The sequence below is a fragment of the Mustela nivalis genome (assembly GCF_964662115.1).
Source record: "Mustela nivalis genome assembly, chromosome: 12".
NCBI lineage: Eukaryota > Metazoa > Chordata > Mammalia > Carnivora > Mustelidae > Mustela > Mustela nivalis.
In genome coordinates, this window is record NC_139031.1 from 48,652,007 (window position 1) to 48,674,223 (window position 22,217).

A 22,217-nucleotide genomic window follows, 5' to 3' on the forward strand; every position below is an offset into this window, starting at 1 on the left:
GGATAGAGTGTTTAAGTCAGTCAGCACCAACTGCGCTCAGATTCACTCATTAACTAAGCACCTAGTGAGGGGTGCCGGGCGCTGCCCTCGAGGAGCTTAGAATATAGTTGCATGAATTATTAATAATGCCAGGACTAGTGTGGGCGCGGTCACACCACCAATCCGGACACTCCCAGGCCCGGGCATCAGGGGCTCCCACAGGTTCGAGCAGCCTCAGACTTGCCCGGTGGAACGATGAAGCCGCGGTGCCAGGGGGCACCCAACTCTCGATGACTGGGCCCGGCAGTACTGAGGGCGGGAGAGGAGGCCTCGGGGAGGGAGGCCGAGCCCACTTCTCTGATGAGGCCCCGGCATGTCCCCGGTGCGCCCCAGGCCTCGGATCCCGAAAAGCGCGCGGGGACTTTGGCCAAAGCCCAGCCCCGGGGTGTCAGCGACCCGGGTGGGCGGAGTCACCGAAAGAGAGGGGACCCGCCGGCTCCGGGACGCCGCCCGCGGACCCCGCCCCGCCTCGGCCGCACCCGCCCCGCCTCGGCTGTGCTGGACCCGGCACCCGGTCCCGTCCTGCTGGCGGGCCGCGGCGCAGGGGGCGGCCGCCGAGCAAAGGTCCCTCCGGCCCGCCCCCTCCCGCCGAGCCCCCGCCCCCAGCCCGCCCCGCGGGGCTCAAAACCGTAGGCCGGCGCGGGGCGCCGAGTGCGCGGTTGCGGGGACGCGGCGGCGACGGCGCGGGCAGGTGAGTGCTGCGGCTCCGGCTCGCGCCTGGGCGGGCGGCCCACCCCGGGGAGCCCCGTTCTCTCTCCCAGACCCCCCTCCCCGCCGTCCCCCGCGGAAGGGAGACGAGTCGGTCGGCCGCCCGGCCAGCTGGCCCCATCGCGTGCCCCTCTCCCCGCCACCCCTTCCCTTACCCTTTCCCCCTTCCCCGCGGCCACTTCCTTCTCGGGCTGTCGCGAGGGCCAGTACCTTCTGTCGCCCCCTGTTCTCCACCCCTCTGGCGTTCTTTGTCCTCCCGGTTCCCCCGGGCTGTGCAAAGGCTTTCCCGGCGTGCGGGGCGTGCGTGCGGGAAGGAGAGGCCGGCGCCCACGGGAGTTGGGTCTCTGGGCTGGAACGGTTCCCTCAATCGCCTAAAATTGGGCCCCACGCCTGCGGAGAATGCCAAGCCCCCTGGGGGTCATCGGCAGGGGGCGGGATGACATCACAGCTGCTCGTGTGGCTCCCTTAGGCCTGGAGGTGCGGACCCCCGGGGACCCACTTCGTATCTGCGTCGAAGAGCGAGCGGAGAGGGGCGGCTCCTGCACAGGCGTGTGTTGTAGAATGTTTCAAAACATCCCTGGCGGAGCGCCGGCTGCGTTCAAAAGAGTGATTTGAGGGGAGGAACGGATGTCTCGGCATCGTAGCTCTCAGGGGGGCAGACAGAGTGTGGAATGAAAGAAGTGATGTGAGGCCGGAGATCCAGCTGAGGAAATGTAACTTGATATTTGTCGAAATCACCAACGCGCTCTTCCTATAAAGGAGAACAGCTGCGAGAAGTGGAACCCGGGCTGTTAGAGAGATCTGAGAAATAGGGCCCAGGCTCCCAACTACTGTCCCCATAGATCGCCTGCTTGGAGTCAAAGTTTTGGATTTTCCAGAAGTGTTTTTCTTTTTGGTCTGTTTCATCCCTCAAGGGGATCAGCAGGTTCTCTATTCTGAAACCCTGTCCCTCCCCTTATCCACCTCACTTCCCAAAGACTTTGTCGCTTTATGCTAACTCCTTTCTCAAGCTCAGCCTGTCTTGTGACCATCATTTTTTTTTTTTTTTAATTTCACATACTGATTTTTATTTTAGAAAGAAGTAACGGAGTAGCTTGTCTTTAATTTGTCTTATTATAAAAATGAGCTCAGGCACTGACTGGGCTTCGAGCATGGAAGATATAAAAGGATGACACCTCTGTTTTAATTTAATAGACTAAACTTCACGTTGTTATTTAGAAAATTAAAAACAATTCAAAATGTGCTGAAGTGGTTAACTTTGAGGCAAGTACAGCAACATCTCATTTCCCTGCGTAGTGAGGACATGTGTCCCATAACCGTGTTCCATGGAAGTGATTTTCACTTCCACTAAAACTGAAGTCTATCCTATTGAGCATACCTTCTTATTTTATGAAATGAATCATATGCAGCCCAAATTTTAAAAAGCTGACTGAGAAATCTGCAAAGTTGTGTGGCCAAGGGCTTAGGTTTTGGAGGCAGGTGGACCTCCATTGGAACCTTCACTCTAATTCTCTGCATAACAGCAGTGCCCTCCAGAGACCTCCGGAAATGCATGTAGAGTTGGAAAAGTTGGATTTGTTGCTTGTTGTGGCAAGGGAGACCTCACACCATGGGGCGTCTCAGTAAGTCAGTGTTAGAAAGAAGTTACAGCATTTAGCTTGGTGGTTATGGGGAGAGTTAAAGGAAACAGGACTTTGCTCAGGATTGGATGCTGTCTGGAAGGGGGAGAATTCTATTTGAGTATCTTCAAAGGAAGGCTGCAGTGAGGTGAAAGCTGTGGTTGACCAAGAAGCAGCAGTCACTCACTAGCCAGGACTGGTGGTGATGATGGTGGTTGTGTGTGTGTGTGGAGGGGGAGGGGATGTCTGGTTGTTTTTGTGATTTGGACAATGTTCATATTTGTCTGAGGTCAGATGAGATTATGAGGGGTCTTGTTTTTGTCTTAATTTATCATGACGGCAGAGTGGCCTTGCCTGATGTTGCTGTTCTGAGACATTGTTCGTGTTCACCAGGAGAATGCTGGGCCATTGCCTAGCAACACTAAGGTTAGCTGATAGTACTGGGCCAGCTTGTGGGTGTCGGGCTGGTTTTTTTTTTATCCCCCTCTCGTGATTTGGGCAACTTACTTAACATCTTCAAACTTCCACATCTGTAAAATGCCTACTCACGGTTGTTGTGCAGATTAAATGAGGAAATGGGTAATAGGAATTTAGCCCAGTGTCTGGCACACTGCACATACCATACAGTTGTTTCTCTTTAGTGTATTTTGATGTTGAGGTTTCTTGCCCAGAACTAGTCAAGTAGAGGACCAGTGACCCACCAGAGCTGCTGCAGAGAAGAATCCTGAATTGGGTGTGAGGAACAACTGAGTTCTTCACAACTCAAGGATTTGCTAATTCTGTCAGGCAGAACCATTAAGAATGGATACTAAGTATAGTATATTCTTACACAGTCTTCACCTTGGCACCTGTTTTTAGGGTTCCTGAGTGGCCCCAGTTGGCTGTGTGCTTTTCTGACTTGGCATTGTCTTGCTTTCTTAGTCTCTTCCTTTGAGATCTGTTGTCCAGGAGTCTGACATAAACTTACATATCTTCACCTTATTTCCTTTGACCTCCTGAGTTCTAATTGCTTCGAGTTCTAATTGCTTCAAACGACCAAACCCACGTAGGTGGGTTAAGAGCCAGGGTAATATCAGTTTCAGGTGTACTGTTTAGTGATCAGCACTTTCATGCAACACCCGGTGCTCATCACGGTGAGTGTGCTCCTTAATCCCCATCGCCTGTTTAACCCCACCAAGCTAATGGGATTCTTAAGGCCACGTGTGAGAGTGGAGATCTGTGATACAGCTGTGAAATGCAAGGGATTTTTTTTTTTTTTTTTTTTTTTTAAGGCCATAAGCAGTTGGAGCTAGATCTCTCATGAGGTCATTTGTGTCTACTTCCAGATTGGAACACATTGGAAATTTGTATCTGATGTCTGACTTACTGTTAACTGAGATTTTCTTGTGCTTGTCTGTGTCAGGCAAATTGGGTTCTAGACCCTTTAGTTGGCCCTTGGTATATTATTTAATCTTTCCCGGCTCGACAATTACTTTAGGTCGTTGAGAATGGTATGGTGACTTACTGTCTTCCAATGCCACATGATACACTGTTGTATTAAATTTCTAGCCTATATTTGAGCTGATCTCTTTATCAAAAGTTCCTAGGAATAAAGACAAAACCAAAAGAAAATGGACCAAGGACAAAAACAGTTAAACAAAAGAAATAGAAAATCTTTAAACAACAACAACAAAAATCTTTAAACAAAAGATACTTGATTTATGTTAAAATAACATACCCTAAGAGATACCATTTCTCACCTACAAGACTGACAAAACACAAAAGTTTGATAGCAGACTTTGTTGCTGAGATTTTTCATACCTTTTTAGTGAGACTGAAAAATGGTACAACCCCTAAAATTCTAGATGTATTTACCCATTGATCTAACAATCTCTCTCTCTCGCTCTTTTTTTTTCTTTTTTAAGAATTTCTTTCTTTTGTTTTTTTTAAGACTTTATTTGCGAGAGAGAGAGAACAAGCAATGGGGAGGGGCAGAGGGAGAGAAAGAGAGAGAGAAGCAGACTCCCTGCTAGGCAAGGAGCCTGACTCAGGGCTTGATATCAGGACCTGGCAATGCATGCTCTGAGCCAAAGGCAGTTGCTTAACCAACTGAGCCATTGGGGCACCCCTAGCTCTCTTGTAGGAATCTTCTTTCAGGTTCTCTTACCCATCTATGAGGAAGACATATATTCAAAAGCATTTAGTGTGGCATTTTTTATAATAAAAAATGTAGGAATGACAATATAGGACAAACAGTGGCACTGCCAAGTAAAGTGGAGTATTATGCAGCTGCAAAGATGAAGGTACTAACATGGGAAGATCTCTGGGATGTTGTTACATGACAAAAAGTAACCTGCAGAAGAGTGTGCAGACTCCTTTGAACTTCCATTTGTATAAAGAAACACCAAGGTAATATACCTGCAGAAGAGAGCCTTGGAAAGGGAAGGTGGGACCTGGGTAGGAATGGGATTTCTCAGTGTGTATTTTTTTTTCCACACATTTTAGATATTTGAGCCATGTAATGTATTATGTATTCAAACATCATAATATAAAAGAAACCTCTAACTTTAACTTCACAGGAATATACCGAGTTCCTTGATTAAATAAGCCTGATTTTTTAAAAAAGATTTTATTTATTTAAGCCTGATCTTTTTAAAAAGATTTTATTTATTTGATAGAGATCACAAGTAGACAGAGAGGCAGGCAGAGAGAGGAGGAAGCAGGCTCCCCACCAAGCAGAGAGCCCAATGCGGGGCTTGATCCCAGGACCAGGAGACAAAGGCAGAGGCTTTAACCCACTGAGCCACCCAGGTGCTCCTAAATAAGCCTGATTCTATTAAAAACCTGTAAAGCGGTAGCCACCCGAGTTAACTCTTCCTAAAGCAAACTGCCCTCTCAAGAAGGGAAATTGTCGGGGCACCTGGGTGGCTGCGTACTTGTGATCTCTGTCAAATAAATAAATAAAATCTTAAAAAAAAAAAAGGCAAATTGTCTGTGTCTGATGGTAATTGGAAAAAAATTAAAAATTAATTTAGGAGTTCCCTTTCTTTATTCTCTAATTCCTCTGGGGAGGATTAGTTAGCCTTTGCCACCCACAACAGATGGGCTTTGTTTTTTTTTAATGGCAAGTCTGATCTAACTTCTTCAGAAGCTTGTTTGATCTGAAGGGAAATTAGTGACATCCCTCTCAGGTAGTCCCCGAAAAGAACAGAAACCATAAAAGGAGGTTCTGGGGCACCTAGGTGGCTCAGTCAGTTAAGTGTCTGCCTTCCGCTCAGGTCATGATCCCAGGGTCCTGGGATCGAGCCTTGCATTGGGCTTCCCGCTCAGTGAGGAGCCTGCTTCTCCCTTTCCTGCTGCTCTCCGTGCTTGTACTCTCTCAAATAAATAAATAAAATCTTAAAAAAAAAAAAGAGAGAGAGAGAGAGAGAGAGAATCTGTTACCAGTGGGATGCTGAGGAAGAATCTGTGGGGGCTTTTCACTTGGACAAGTGGGATGGTTTCCACAGGTCGTTGGGAAGACCTTATTTTATTACAGTTTCTTTCCCCATGTTTGGCCAAATAAAACTTGTATGCTCTTCTAGATACACTTACAGCAGGTACTGTCTTCTGCCTGCCACTAGTCTGCTTCCTCCTGAATTCCCTATCTGTAGCTCAGCCACCAGCCCACACCTGAGACACCTGTAGACCATCCTGGGGAGTCTCTTCCAACACCACTCTCACATTTGGCCAGAGTTCTGGGGAAACCACCCAGTCATCTTTTCCATCCTTAGCCCTGTGACATAGTTCAGTATAACCATTTGTCGTCTATGTCTAATCTTGTTTCCTTCCAGCTGGTTTCCTATTTTGCTTCCAGAACATCATGCTAAGTGACCACTTTGATTGCATCACTCTCTATACAACCCCTCCCCCTGAAGATTCCTGCTGCCCTGGCCCCCAGCAGGGGAGGCATGGCTTGTAGGGCTGGGACTGAGGCCTGTGCTTTGCCCTTCCCCACTCCAGAACTAGTCTCGAAGCAAAGAAGGGACAATGGGCATATTAACACAAAATGAGGTCTTGTGGACCATCTGGAGCTTGCCATGCATGATCTCCCCAACACTTCCGCCACCTCCTGCATGTGCTGGGCTTTTGTCATTGCTACACTTCTGCTGGAGCACCCCTATAGCGCTCCTCCGCTGGCTTACTTCTGCTGAGCCCACAAAATGCAGCTGGGACACTGCTTACTTTAGGAAGATTTCTCTGACGCTGTACTTCTCACCAGTTGGATTTAGATGCCCCTTTTTTGGTTCATTTCTTGTAACAACTTAGGTTTTATGCTAGATATTGACACAATTGTTTATTTCTCTATCTGGCCACCCAACTAGCCACTCAGTAAGAAGAGAGACTACTTTTTATATATTTATTGAAGTATAGTCAACACACAATATTTTTGGTTTTTAATTTCTTTTAAAATTTTAGTTAACATATAGTACTGTATTGGTTTCAGAGTAGAATTCAGTGATTCATCATTTATACACAGCACCCAGTGCTCATCACAGCAAATGTCCTCCTGAATACCCACCACCCATTTAACCCACCCCCCCCCACCGCCCTCTGTTCAACCCTCAGTTTGTTCTCTATCTTTAAGTCTCTTATGGTTTGTTCCCCTCTTTCCTTCCTCCCCACTCCATATGGTTATCTGTTTTGTTTCTTAAATTCCACATAAGAATGAGATCATATGGTATTTCTTTCTCTGACATATTTCACTTAGCATAACACCCTCTAGCTCCATCCATGTTGCTGCAAGTGGCAAAATTTCATTCTTTTTGATGGCTGAGTAATATTCCTGTGTGTGTGTGTGTGTGTGTGTGTGTGTGTACACACACCACCTTTTCTTTATCCATTCTTCAGTCAGTGGACATTGGGGTTCTCTCCATAGTTTGGCTATTGTTGACAATGCTGCTATAAACACTGGGGTTCATGTACCCATTCAAATCTATATTTTTGTATCCTTTGGGTAAATACCTACTAGTGCAATTGCTGGATTGTAGGGTAGTTCTATTTTTAACTTCCTGAGGAGACTCCATACTGTTCCACAGCTTGCATCCCTACCAACACTGTAAGAGAGCCCTCCTTTCTCCACAACGTCGCCAACATCTGTTTCCTGTGTTAAGCTATTCTGACAGGTGTGAGATGGTGTCTCATCATGGTTTCAATTTGGATTTCCCTGATGGTGAGTGAGGTTGAGCTTCTCATGTGTTGGCCGTTTGGTTGTCTTCTTTGGAAAAATGTCTATTCATATCTTCTTCCCATTTCTTTACTGGATCATTTGTTTTTGGGGGTGTTGAGTTTAATAAGTTCTTTATAGATTTTTGGATACTAACCCTTTATCAGATATACTGTTTGCAAATATCTTCTCCCATTCCACAGGCTGCCTTTTAGTTTTGTTGACTGTTTCCTTCACTGTGCAGAAGATTTGTTTTTAAAGATTTTATTTATTTATTTGACAGAGATCACAAGTAGGCAGAGAGGCAGGCAGAGAGAGAGGGGAAGCAGGCTCCCTGCTGAGCAGAGAGCCTGTTGTGGGGCTTGCTCCCAGGACCCTGGGATCATGACCTGAGCCAAAGGCAGAGGCTTTAACCCACTGAGCCACCCACTGCCCCTGTACAGAAGCTTTTTATCTTGATGAAAATCAAGTGGTTCATTTTTGCTTTTGTTTCCCTTGCCTTTGAAGATATGTCCAGTAAGAAGATTCTGTGGCTGAGGTCAAAGATGTTGCTGTCTTTATTCTCGTTTAGGATTTTGTTGGTTTCCAGTCTCACATTTAGGTCTTTCATCCATTTTGGACTTATTTTTGTGTATGGTGTAAGGAAGTAGTCCAGTTTCATTTGTTTGCATGTTGTTGTCTGGTTTTCCCAGCACCAGTTGTTGAGGAGGCTGTCTTTTTTTCTATTGGATATTGTTTACTGGTTTGTCGATTAAATGACCATATAGTTGTGGGTCTGTTTCTGGGTTTTCTATTCTGTTCCACCCTACAAGGTTATTGCAGATTTGTTGACTATATTCTCTATGCTGTACCTTTCATCCTTGGGATTTATTCCGTCACTGGAAGGCTGCACTATCTACTCCCCTTCACCCATTCTCCTACCGCACCTCTCTGGCCACCATCAGTTTGTTCTCTGTATTTATCTGTTTCTGCTTTTGCTTGTTCATTTATTTTGTTTTTTTTTCTATTCCATATATTCATATAATATTTGAATTCGTACTTTATATTCATATGATATTTGTCTTTGCCTGACTTCACTTAGCATCCGTGTTGTTGCAAATGGCAAGATTTTATTCATTATTATGGCTAAGTAATATCCACTGCAGAAATATACCACTTCGTCTTTATCTGTTATTTTTTTTTTTTTAAGATTTTATTTATTTATTTGACAGAGAGATCACAAGTAGGCGGAGAGTCAGGCAGAGAGAGAGAGAGAAGCAGGCTCCCGCTGAGCAAAGAGCCCAATGCGGGGCTCGATCCCAGGACTCTGAGATCACGACCTGAGCCGAAGGCAGCGGCTTAATCCACTGAGCCACCCAGGTGCCCCCGTCTTTATCTGTTTTGTTGGTGGATACCTGGGTTGCTTCCATGTCTTGGCTATTGTAGGTAATGCTGCAATAAACACAGAGTTGCATATATCTTTCCAAATTAGTCTTTTGTTTTCTTTGGGTAAATATCCACTAGTGGGTTTACTGGGTTGTTCGGTATTTCTCTTGTTAATTTCTTGTGCAACCTCCACGCTCTTTTCCATGAAATCTATGCCAATTTACATTCCTACCAACAGTGCATGGGGGTTCCTTTGTCTCCACATCCTCATCAGCGCTTGTTGTTGTTTTTTTCTCTTTTTGATTCTAGCCATTCTCACTGGTGTGAGGTGATATCTCATAGTTTTGATTTGCATTTTCCTAATGATGAGTGATGTTGAGCATCTTTTCATGTGTCTGTTGGCTATCTGTATAGAGACAACTTTTCATATCTGTATCCTAAGCCCTTAAATACAGTACCTGTGTATAGTAGGTACTTAAAGATAATTAATGATACAGTAAGTGTGTTGATAAACAAATGAGGGCTCCATCACATGCAAGAAACTTAGTATAGTGAGAGATGCATTAGAGTTGAGACTTTGAGCATACATAATTCTCCTTCTTTACAGTTCACGTTGATCAGAAAGGAAGTTTTTAGGGATGCCTGGGTGGCTCAGTCAGTTGAGCTTCTGACATTTGGTTTCGGCTTAGGTCATGACCTTGACGTCCTCGGATTGAGCCCTGTATTGGGCTCTGTCCTTGGTGTGCAGTCGGCTTCAGATTTGCTCTCCCTTTCCCTCCCCTTCTGCCTCTCCCTCTGCGCTTGCACACGAGCACTCTCTCTCAAATAAATAAGGAACTTTTTGTGTTTTAGCATCCCTTCCTTAAATGTTTATTCTTATTGTTAATATACAGGAATAGGGTTAAGTAGCCACAGAGTAATCTAAGAAAAGGCACTTTAGAGAAGAACTAGTGATAGGTAAGACAAATGTTTTCTGATATACTAGAGGAACTTTGTGTTAAAGCAAGTGGGTTGTGCCTTTTGGCCATTTCTATGTCTTCTTTGGAGAGATATCTGTTCATTTCTTCTGCCCATTTCTTGAATGCATTATTTGCTTTCTGGGTGCTGAGTTTGATAAGTTCTTTATAGATTTTGGTTACTAGCCCTTTATCTGATAGGGCATTTGCAAATATTTTCTCCCATTCAGTGGCTGTCTTTTGATTTTGTTGACTGTTTCTTTTGCTGTGCAAAAGCTTTTTATCTTGATGAAGACCCAGTAGTTCATTTTTGCTTTTTTTTTTTACTTGCCTTTGAAGACGTGTCTAGCAAGAAGTTGCTATGGCAAAGGTCAAAGAGGTTGCTGCCAATGTGCTCCTCTAGGATTCTGATGAAATTCTGTATTACACTTAGGTCTTCTATCCATTTTGAATTTATTTTTGTGTATGGAGTAAGAAAATGGTTCATATTCATTTTTCTGCATGTGGCTGTCCAATTTTCCCAAAACCATTTGCTGGAGAGACTATCTTTTTTTCCATTGGACATTGTTTCCTGCTTTGTTGAAGATTAGTTGACCACAGAGGTGAGGGTCCATTTCTGGGTTCTCTATTGTGTTCCAGTGATCTGTGTGCCTGTTTTTTTGCCAGTACCCTACTGTCTTGATGATTACAGCTTTCTGATAGAGCTTAAAGTCTGGCATTGTGATATTATCAGCTTTGATTTTCTTTTTCAACATTCCTTTGGCTATTTGGAGTCTTTTGTCATTCCATACAAATTTTAAGATTATTTGTTCCAGCTCTGTGAAAAATGTTGATACTATTTTGTTAGGGATTGCATTGAATGGGTAGATTACTCTGGGAAGCATAGACATTTTAACAATATTTGTTCTTAAAATGCTTAACATGACCCAGCATCAGAGACAAATTAAAACCACAATGAGATAGGACCTCACACCAGTCAGAATGGATAAAATTAGCAAGTCAGGAAACAGCAGATGTTGGTGAGGATGTGCAGAAAAGGGAACCTCTTAGACTGTTGGGAATGCAAACTGGTATAGCTGCTCTGGAAAACAGTATGGAGGTTCCTCAAAGAGTTAAAAATAGACTACCTTATGACCCAGCAATTGCATTACTAGGCATTTACCCAAAAAATATAAGCAGTGATCCTTAGGATCATGTGCACCCTAGTGTTTATAACAGAAATGTCCACAATAGCCAAACTATGGGAAGAGCCCAGATGTCCTTCAACAGATGAATGGGTAAAGAAGATGTGATGTGATATATATATATATATATATACACACACACACACACACACACACACACACACACATACATACAATGGAATATTATTCAGCCATCAAAAATGACATGGATAGAACTAGAGAGTGTTAGGCTAAGTGAACTAAGTCGGTCAAAGAAGGACTGTTATGATGATTTCACTCATACATGGAATTTAAGAAACAAAACAGGATCATAGCGAAAGGGAGCACAAAATAAAATAAGATGTAATTAGAGAGGGAGACAAACCATAAGAAATGCTTAGCTATAGGAAACAAACTGAGGGTTGCTGGACAGAAGGTGGGTGGAGGGATGGAGTAAATGGTGATGGGCATTGAGGGCACATGCTAGCATGAGCCCTGGGTGTTTTATAAGACTGATGAATCACTGACCTCTACCTCTGAAACCAATAGTACATTATAAGTTAATTAATTGAATTTAAATAGATAAATAAAATTTAAAAGCATAAAAAATAAGTTAAAAAACAGAAACAAACAGAAACATAAAGCAAAGGGGTTGAACTAGTTTATGTCTGAGACTATTCCCAGCTCTCAAACTGTGTGATTTTATACCTATGTGGCTGCCAGATACCAGGATAGAAATACAAATGACACACATTTGTTGTCCATTAGATATTTTAACCTTTGACCGTGGATAATTTTTTAAAAATCTTATTTCACTTGTGCTTTTGAGTAATGACTATATATGGGTGTACTTGTGTGTTTGCACATATGTATATATTTGTATGTGTATAGGCTGGGGGCAGTTTATATATTGTGAATTGTTTATAACCTTTGCCCATGTTTCTACTACAGTATTTTAAAAAAACAACTTGTAAAAGATTTTTTTATATATTAAGTATTCTCGTTCTTCATTATAAATATTAGAAGTATTTTCTCAGTTTGCCATTTGTCTTTCTAAAGGCCTTTCTCATCCTACAATTGAAAAAAATATTTGTCTGCATTTTTTCTGGTACTTTTATGGTTTCATTTTTTCCTCAAATAAACCCTTCTAATCCATTAAGAATTCAGTCTTGTGTATGGCATAAGATAGGAATCTGGCTTTATTTTTTCCAGATGATTAGCCAATTGATTGGCTAATCAATTCTTCTAACACCATTTATTAAACAGTCTATACCTCTTCCACCTAATGCACGGTTTTATATCTGCCAATGTGTTTCTTCTTTTTCCCTCCAGCTGAGGAGTGACTGGGTCTTCATTTCTGGATTAAAAAGTAATAGTTCCTTGGCCTTTGTGAATAGGGGAAATCACACAGTGTGGAGAAAAAGCACGTTGACCCTTTAAAAAAAGTGGTCATATCTTTGTATGTTATAAATGAGGGTGGTCTGTTGGTCAACAAATATCCTCAGATCTCTACCTATTAGATACATGGTACCATTGTATTTCCTGACCATTCTGGCTAGCTGAGGCATGACCAGTCTGGCAAATTTTGAGTGGACATGACGTGTGTTAGTTTTGGGCCAGAGCATTTAATTGCTGGTGTGAGACTTTCCAGAACCCGTCATGTGTGGATGGTGGCTGCCCCTTCAGTCTGGATCACTGAATGACTACGATGAGAAAAGCTCTCCTGTCCTCACTACCAGATATAGTGACCAGTAAATAAACCTTTCTTGGTATAAGCCACGAATATTTGGAGGTTCTTTATGTCAGAAGCGTAACTTGGCCTATCCAAACCGACGGAGTCTCTTTCAGTATTTCTGTTTGATTTCTTTGTCATCAGCTGAACCCCCACTAGAGAGTTTTCTAAGGAGAAGGTATTCTTTAATATATAGTGATTGACACAAAGGAAAAATAAGGCGGTTTTAGAAAAAAATAAATGAAATAATAACTTCTTGTTTAATTTGTGGGGTAACTTTGATTTTTTTATCCAGGTAATCTGGAGCTCTCATAATGTTTGCCAAAGCAACAAGGAATTTTCTTAAAGAAGTTGATGCCGGAGGTAACCTGATTGCAGTATCAAACTTGAATGACTCTGATAAGTTACAACTTCTAAGTCTGGTGACCAAAAAGAAGAGATTCTGGTGCTGGCAGAGACCCAAGTACCAGTTTTTATCTGTCACCCTTGGAGATGTACTCACAGAAGACCAGTTTCTGAGTCCAGGTAAGTGTCTTTGGGTATATTCTACAGTTGGTTCCTGAAAAGATGATGATTCATCTTCTAGGCACATGGTGTCATGAATATATATATATATATATATATATATTATATATATATATATATATATATGGTGTCATGAATAAGGTGAGACCTTACAATGAATTCGGTTTCTTTGCATACACTCTTAAAGACATTTCTTCCCTTCCTCCCTTCCTCCCTCCCTTTCTTCCTTTTTTTCTTACTTTCTTTTTTTTTTTTAGATTTTATATATTTTTTTTGGAGGGAGGGTAAGGGACAAAGAGAGGAAGAGAGAATCTCAAACAGACTCCCCACTGAGCACAGTGCTGGAGTGAGGCTCGAACCCACAATCCTGAAATCCTGACCTGAGCTGAAATCAAGAGTTGGACGCTTAACCGACTGAACCACCCAGGTGCCTCAAGGTACCCCTTTTTTAAAATGAACAAAATTCTACAGGCCAGACAAGAGAAGTTATAGCTTAATTTAAAAAAAAAATTGCAGTTTTGAGTATTAAAATAATACATGCCTATTGTAAGTGTTGTGGCCGCCCAGCATAGATAAGATGAATCTGTCACCCAAAATCTGATTTAGTGTTGAAGTTGATGATGCCACTATCCATTAGAAGGGTGTGGAAAGTTTTGTTATTCACATAAGGGAGCTTTCTGGTGAGAGCAGAGCAGTCAGGCTCTCAAGCTAGTCCAAAAATAGCTAGAGAAGAGGGAAGGTAAAGAAATAAAATTTCTGTGTAGCACTTTGTATGATCTAGAACTGTTCCTTTTTTCAGAAAATGACATTGTTCTGGCCTAAACCCAGTGGACATATTGAGCACGTGCTCTGTGCCAGGCTCTGTGTTATGTGATTTACGTACATCAGCATGTAACAGAATCCATCAGGAAGGTGGTATCTCCAGATCACAACTGAGAAGACGGAGGTTCAGAGAAATGCGTGGTTCAGAGAAATGCGTGGTAGCCAGTTCTTCTAGGTAGGGATAGTAGAATAGTGATTAAAATCTGGAGTTCTTAACCAGTGTTCTGTGCTACTTCCCAACACATTTCCCAAAATGTTTGTATTCCATAAGATATAAATAGGAAAAGATTTGGGATTAAAGGCATTTTCATGGTTGTCTTATTTTTGGTGGTGGTGGTGACAGAGATGATTCTCTATTTCGTAAATTGTGAAGATAGTGATTGATGATAACTTCTCAGCCCTTGCTGAGGAATGGTTTCCTTGACTGAAGTGAAGGAAATACAGGTGTAGGTGGCAGTGAGTGGATGGAAAGAAGTCTTACAGACTTCAGACAGACTTGAATCTCTTAGAAGTACAGCCAGGAGCCCAGGAGAGCCTTGGGTCAGGGAAGTGGAAAAAGCCAAGTGTAAAGTTCCTAAGAGGCTCTAAATACAGTTATATCAAATGACAATGACTGACACTATTTTTATGGTGGTATTTGGCTGGATTAAAACTGAGAACAGTAGAAATCTGGAGATAAGAGCAGGGGGCAGTTCTGAGGTGAGATCAGCACGTATTTATCTTTGGTGTCCATATAAGAATGGCAGGTCTTGAAGGCAATGTGTGGGTCCCCTGGGTGTGACCAGGTGAGGAACACAGTAATTCCCAGAGGACTTGACTGAAGCTGGGACACCTGGATGGCGGGAAGGTGGCATCTTCCCAAGTCTGAGAAGCCAGAAAGGGCGGGCAGAGAGCCTGGAGCTTGTCTGTCCGAGGACAGTGTTTGAGTGAGAGGGAGGCAGGGAGGGACTGACTATCTGAGGAGAGATAAGGTATTGTATGATAAGGAATGAAATGGCTGGGTAGAGGTCAATGTAAACAGGTGAGCCTGGATGCCTGGGTGGCTCAGTCAAGCCTCAGACTCGCAGATTTCAGCTTGGGTCCGGAGCTCAGGGTGGTGAGATCCAGCCCCCAGTCAATCCTGCATCCCTGCTGGGGGTGGAGCCTGTTTAAGATTCTTTCCCTCTGCCCATGTATTGCTCTAAAAAATAAATAAATAAAAATAAAAAATAAACAAGTAAGTACGGGAAAGGAAATTTTTTCATAGAGATGGTAGTGAAGGCCAGGGGAATGTCCTCCCAGACTGGTGGGTGGGAAGGGGAGATGCCCGCACTCCACAGGGCTGAGTAAGGCAGACCACTCGAACATGGGTCAGGAGCAGAACTGCTGTTTTCACTCTGCTTCGGTGTCCTCCGCATGCAGTTCCTTTACAGTCTTCACACATTTAAAATATTCTATTTAGGAGCACCTGGGTGGTTCAGTGGGTTAAGCCTATGCCTTAGGCTCACGTCCTGATCCCAGGGTCCTGCGATCAGCCCCGTATCTGGCTCTCTGCTCAGCGGGGAGCCTTCTTCCCTTCTTCTCTCTCTCTGCCTGCCTCTCTGCCTACTTGTGATCTCTGTCAAATAAATGCATAAAATCTTTAAAAAAATATATAAAATATTCTATTTTAAAAAATTCTATCTGAATAGTGGTTAAATGAATGCTTGCTTTAAAGTTTTTTTACTTATTTATTTTTAAGTAATCTCTATAGCCATTGTGGGGTTAAACCTCACAACCCTGAGATCAAGGGTTGAGTGTTCTGCCGACTGAGCCAGCCAGGGGCCCCAGGATGCTGGCTTTAAACTTGTTAAACTCTTCAGATACTTGTGGTACCCGTCTACATATGTATATATTGGAAATAAAAGACGAAATAAACAAAAACAGCACCCAATAGAGCCCCCTGGCCACCAGCCCCATCCCTCTCTCAGTCAGTACCTCGGGGTGCTAGCTCCATTTTGGTTTGAACATACACCGAGCATGGCTGCCAACTTTCCATTTTGAATGGAAATTCAAAATTTTTTTCCTGTGGTTTTCCATAGGATTGGGAAGGTAGGTAACCTAAGGCAGCTAGGTGGCCAAATTATCCTCAGACTCCTTTGCCTGTGTCATTCACTCCAGTGGTCGTGGAGTCGGACTTTGTGAAATATGAGGGCAAGTTTCAAAACCACGTGAGCGGGACCATTGAGACGGCACTAGGGAAGGTCAAGCTGAATGTTGGAGGCAAAGGACTTGTGGAAAGTCAGTCTTCTTTTGGAAGCCTGAGGAAGCAGGAGGTGGACCTGCAGCAGCTCATCAGAGATTCCACTGAGAGGTAATGACAATTCTGTTTGGCATTTTGGATTTGACACGTATCTCATTCAGTGGGACCTTTGTAAAAAGGGTGACAGAGGGGAACTTTGCCCCAAAGCAAAGTTGCTTTGATTGAGTGTTGGGTTGCAACTTTCTGAGAGCTGATCCTTTTAGCCTGGAATTTCTTCATTGTTCTTAGCTGGAGTGGGGAGAAGTGGAAAATATTATTATTTTATTTTTTTGATTGAAGTGTAATTGACATATAATGTTGTATTAGTTTCAGGTGCACTACATAATGATTTGTTATTTGTCCCTATTGCAAGATGAACACCACATCTATCTACTACCATATGTAGTTGTAAATACATTTTTTCTTGCGATGAGAGCTTTTAAAATGTATTCTCTCGGCAACTTTCAAACATGCAGTATGACTGACTATAGTCAGTGTGTTGTATCTTACATCTTTCACAGCTGAATGTTTGTACTTTTCCATCATTACCCATTTTATGTACCTCTACCCTCTACCTCTGGCAACCACTAATCTGGCCTCCGTATCCATGAGCTTGTTTGTTTTGATTCCATATATAAGTGAGATTGGGTTCTTCTTGTCTTTCCGTGTGGCTTATTTCACTTGGCATAATCCCCAGCTCCATCCATGCTGTTCCAAATGGCAAGATTTCCTTCTTTTATGTGGCTGAATACTACTCCATTGTGTATGTGTTAAGTTAGCTACCTGACTCTATTCCAGGAGTGTCCGAGAACTCAACTCAGTGCTGGTACTTTCTGCCTACAGATAGTATCAGCTTCATAGGGTAAGGGTTCAGTCCTAAAAAGACTGTCCTCCACCCTCAGTCTGTGTTGGATGCCAGCAGCAAGCCCAGGCTGTTCCTTGTGCTTCTGACGATGAGGCATGCAGGTTGGAGATTCCCATGCTCCCATCCTTGGACTTCAGATGTCCTTCACAAGTCCAGGTTGTCAGCTATACTTCTGACCAACTGGCTAAAAATCAGATTCCGTGACCCACTCCTTGAGTTCAGTTCATTTGAAATATGAAACATTTTATATAGGAGATCACTGTTTTATTACAAAAGGATAATAACTCAGGAACAGCCAGGTGGAAGAGATGCATGGGGCATGGTATGGGAAAAGTCATGGAGCCTCCCTGTTCTCTCCAGGTCACCACTCTTTCCAAATCTTCATGTGTTCCCCAATCTGGAAGCTCTCTGAGCCCCATCTTTTTGGGGTTTTATGGAGGCTTTATTACACAGTCAGAATTGATTACACCCTCATGGACCATTTGGTGATTGATTGAGCCTCCAGCCCCTCTCCCCTCCCTAGAGATTGGAGTGGGGGTACTGAAAGTTAAAACCTTCTAATTACAGGTTGACTCCCTAAGCAGCCCCCATCTTTAGGTTACCTCAGGCTTTCCCAAAGTCACCACATTAAGATAACAAAAGACACCTTTATTGCTTTTATCACAGGAAATTCCACAGGTTTTAGAAGCTCTGTGCCAAGAACTGGGTTGAAGACCAAATATATATTTCTTACTATAAACCACAATATAACATATATATATACTATAATTCTTTATCCATTCATATATCCATGGATGCTTAGATTGTTTCTATATTTTTGCTATTCTAAATAATACTGCAGTGAACATCAGGGCACAAATCTTTTTGCAAAAATGTTTAAATACTTGGCATAAGTACACATAAGTGAAAATTCTGGATCATATGGTAGTTCTATTTTAAATTTTCTTTTTAAGATTTTATTTATTTATTTGACAGATCACAAGTAGGCAGAGAGGCAGGCAGAGAGAGAGAGGAGGAAGCAGGCTCCCTGCTGAGCAGAGCCTGAATTGGGACTCGATTCCAGGAACTTGGGATCATGACCTGAGCCAAAGGCAGTGGCTTAACCAACTGAGCCACCCAGGTGCCCACTTCTTGTCTTTTTGATACGAGCTATTCTAACAGGTAGGAGGTGATATCTCATTGTGGCTTTGATTTATATTTCCTTTTTTTTTTTTTAAGATTTTTATTATTAGAGAGAGAGAATATGAGATGTTGGAGGGCTAGAGGGAGAAGAAGACTCCTCATTGAGCAGGGAGCCTGATGTAGGATTCGATCCTGGGACTCCCACCTGTTTCTACCTGAGCTGAAGGCAGACACTTAGCTTACTGAGCCACCCAGGTGCCCAGATTTGCATTTCCTTGATGAGTGATACTGGGCATCTTTTCATGTGGCTATTGGCTATTTGTATGTCTTCTTTGGAAAAATGTCTAGTCAGATCTGCCCATTTTAAAAATAGGATTTCTTTTTTCTGTTGAACTGTAGGAGTTCTTTATATATTTGATATATTAACTCTGTATCGGGTATATGATTTGCAAATACTTTTTCCATTTAGTAGGTTGCCTTTTCATTTTGTTGATGGTTTCCTTTGTTGTGCAGAAAGAAGTATTTTAGTTTGATGTAGTCCCATTTGCTATTTTTCTTTTGTTGCTTTTGCTTTTGGTGTCAGATTCAAAAACTAATTGCCAAGGCTGATGTCTAAGAACTTACCATCCATGCTTTCTTCTGGGAGTTTTATGGTTTCAGGTGTAACATTAAAGTCTTTAATTACTTTGAGTTAACTTTGTGGATGATGTAAGATAGTAGCCCAGTTTCATTCTTTTGCATATGGCTCTCCAGTTTTTCTAATACTATTTATTGAAGAGACTGTCCTCTCCCCATTTTATATTCTTGGCTTCTTTGTCATTAATGAAATGACTGTATGTGCACGGTTTTATTTCTGGACTCTATATTCTGTTCCTTTGATCTGTATGTCTGTTTTATGTCCAAGTCTTAATGTTTTGATTGGTGTAGTTTTGTAATAGAGTTTGAAATAAGACAGTGTGATATCTCCAGCTTTGTTCTTCTTCCTGCTACTCAGGAGTTTTTGTGGTTCTGTTCAAATTTTAGAATTTTTAGAGTTTTTTTTTTTTTCTTTCCTGTGAAAACTGCATTGGAATTTTGTTAAAAGATTTTATTTATGGGATGCCTGTGTGGCTCAGTTGATTAAATGGCTGCCTTTGGCTCAGGTCATGATCCCAGCAAACTGGGATTGAATCCCACTTTGGGCTCCTTGCTCTGCAGGGAGCCTGCTTCTCTCTCTGCCTCTGCCTGCCACTCTGCCTACCTGTGCTCTCTCTGTCTCTCTGACAAATAAATAAAATCTTGAAAAAAAAAAGATTTTATTTATTTATTTTACAGAGAATGAGAGACAGAGCATGAGTGGGGAGTGTGGGGAGAAGGCAGAGGGAGAAGCAGATTCCTTGCTGAGCAAGGAGTCTAGCATGGGACTTGATCCCAGGACCCTGGGATCATGACTTGAGCTGAAGGCAGATGCTTAACCAACTGAGCCACCTAGGAGCCCCAATACATTCAAATTTTGATGGGAATTACATTCAATCTGTAGGTTGTTTTGGATAGTAGGGACATTCTAGTGATATTCTAAACCATGAGCATAGAATATCTTATTATTTATTTATTTTTCAATTTATTATTTATTTTAAAGATGTTATCTCTGTCAAATAAATAAATAAAAAGTAGGCAGAGAGGTAGGCAGAGAGAGATGGGGAAGCTGGTTCCCTGCTGAGCAGAGAGCCTGATGCAGGGCTCAAACGCAGGACCTTGGGATCATGACCTCGGCCGAAGGCAGAGGCTTTAACCCACTGAGACACCCAGGTGCCCCTTTTTCAATTTATTTTTATCAGAGGCTTACAGTTTTCAGTGTACAGAATATTCATTTCTTTGGTTAAATTTATTCTTGGGTATTTTCTTCTTTTTGATGTAATTATAAATGGAATTATTTTAATTTCTCTTTTGGAATGTTCATATCCGTGTATAGAAATGCAGCAGACTTTTGTGTATTGAGTTTGTATCCTGGAACTTGGCTGAATTTTTTTATTAGTTCTAACAGTATTTTGGTGGGGTTTTTAGGATTTTCCGTATGTAATATCGTGTCATATGCAAATAGTAGTAGTTTTATTTCTTCCTTTCCTGTGTGGTGGCATTTTATTTCTTTTTCTTGTCTAATCACTCTGGCTAGGATTTCTAGTACTATGTTGAATAAAGTAGAGAGAGTGAGCATCCTTGTTCCTAATCTTAGAGATAAAGCTTTGGATTTTCACTGTTGAGTGTGGATTTTCACTGTGAGCTTATCATATATATATGGCCTTATATTGAGGTGTGTTCCCTCCATATCTACTTTGTTGAGAGGTTTTATCATATAGGAATATTGAATTTCATTAACACTGCTTTTTCTGCATCTATTGAACTGATTGTATGATTGCTATGATTTCATTTTGTTAGGGTAGTGTATCACATTGCTTGATTCATGGATCTCGAACCATCCTTGCATAGCTGGAGTAAATCTGACTTGATCATTATATATGATTCTTTTAATGTGATGTTTTCTTCAGTTTGCTAATATTGTGTTGAGGATCTATGCATCTATGTCTATCATGGATATTGTCCTGCATTTGAGCCCCGCATCAGGCTCTCTGCTCAGCAGGGAACCAGCTTCCCCATCTCTCTCTGCCTACCTCTCTGCCTACTTTTTATTTATTTATTTGACAGAGATAACATCTTTAAAATAAATAATAAATTGAAAAATAAATAAATAATAAGATATTCTATGCTCATGGTTTAGAATATCACTAGAATGTCCCTACTATCCAAAACAACCTACAGATTGAATGTAATTCCCATCAAAATTTGAATGTACTGGAGCTCCTAGGTGGCTCAGTTGGGTAAGCATCTGCCTTCAGCTCAAGTCATGATCCCAGGGTCCTGGGATCAAGTCCCATGCTGGACTCCAAGCTCAGCAAGGAATCTGCTCCTCCCTCTCCCTCTACCTTCTCCCATGTTCGTTCTTTTTTAAATTGAGGTGTAATTGACATGCAACATAGTATTAGTTTTGAGTGTACAATATGATTCCATATTTGTATATATTGTGAAATGATCACCACAATAAGTCTTGTTAACATGTGTTACCCAACTGACCTATAATTTTCTTTTCTGTGATATTCTTGTCTAGTTTCAGTACCAAGGTAATGCTGCATTTTAAAATGAATTTGGAAGTGTTCTCTCCTTTTCTGTTTGTTGGATGAGTTTGAAAAGGATTGCCATTCTTTAAATGCATGGTAGACTTCACCACTGAGGCTCTTTGGTTGACTTTTATTTGTTGGGAGATTTTGATTAGTAATTCAGTCTCCTTATTAGTAACTGGACTGTACAGATTTTTTATTTCTTCCTGATTTAGTCTTAGTAGGTTGTATGTTTCTAGGTGTTTATTCTTTTCTTTCAGGTTGTTCAGTTCGTTGGTGTATAATTGTTCATTGTACTGTCTTAAAATCCTTTGTATTTCTATGGTATCATTTTGAGTATGTCTTCTCTTTCATTTCTGATTTTATTTATTTGAATCTTCTCTTCCCGGTGAGTCTAGTTAAAAGTTTGTCAATTTTGTCTGTCTTTCTAAAGAACCAGCCATTAGTGTCATTGATATTTTCTATTGTCTTATTAGTCTCTATTTCATTTATTTCTGCTCTCATCTTTGTTATTTCCTTTCTTCTATGAATTTTGGGCTTTGTTCTTTTTCTAATTCCTTGAGGTGTAATGTTAGGTTGTTTATTTGAGATTTTTCTTGTTTCTTGAGGTGTAGACATTTATTGCTATGTATTTCCTTCTTGGAACTTTTGCTGCATCCCATTAGTTTTGGTGTATTATATTTCTGTTTTCTTTTGTCTCAAGA

At 41.8% G+C, this 22,217-nt stretch overlaps 1 protein-coding gene across 2 annotated transcripts in view; it reads left to right on the plus strand.

The window, feature by feature from the left end:
* Window positions 1-488: 488 nt before the first annotated feature.
* Window positions 489-22,217, plus strand: part of GSDME (gasdermin E) — a 73,506-nt gene continuing 51,777 nt past the window's right edge. Inside the window, exons 1-3 of one of the 2 annotated variants that reach the window (XM_082693732.1) lie at window positions 489-730; window positions 13,063-13,292; window positions 16,254-16,446. In XM_082693732.1, coding sequence (XP_082549858.1) covers window positions 13,082-13,292; window positions 16,254-16,446 — 404 coding nt within the window. In that variant the 5' untranslated portion in view covers window positions 489-730; window positions 13,063-13,081. The remainder of the gene's footprint in view (window positions 731-13,062; window positions 13,293-16,253; window positions 16,447-22,217) is intronic. The other variant, XM_082693731.1, reaches the window with a different exon arrangement.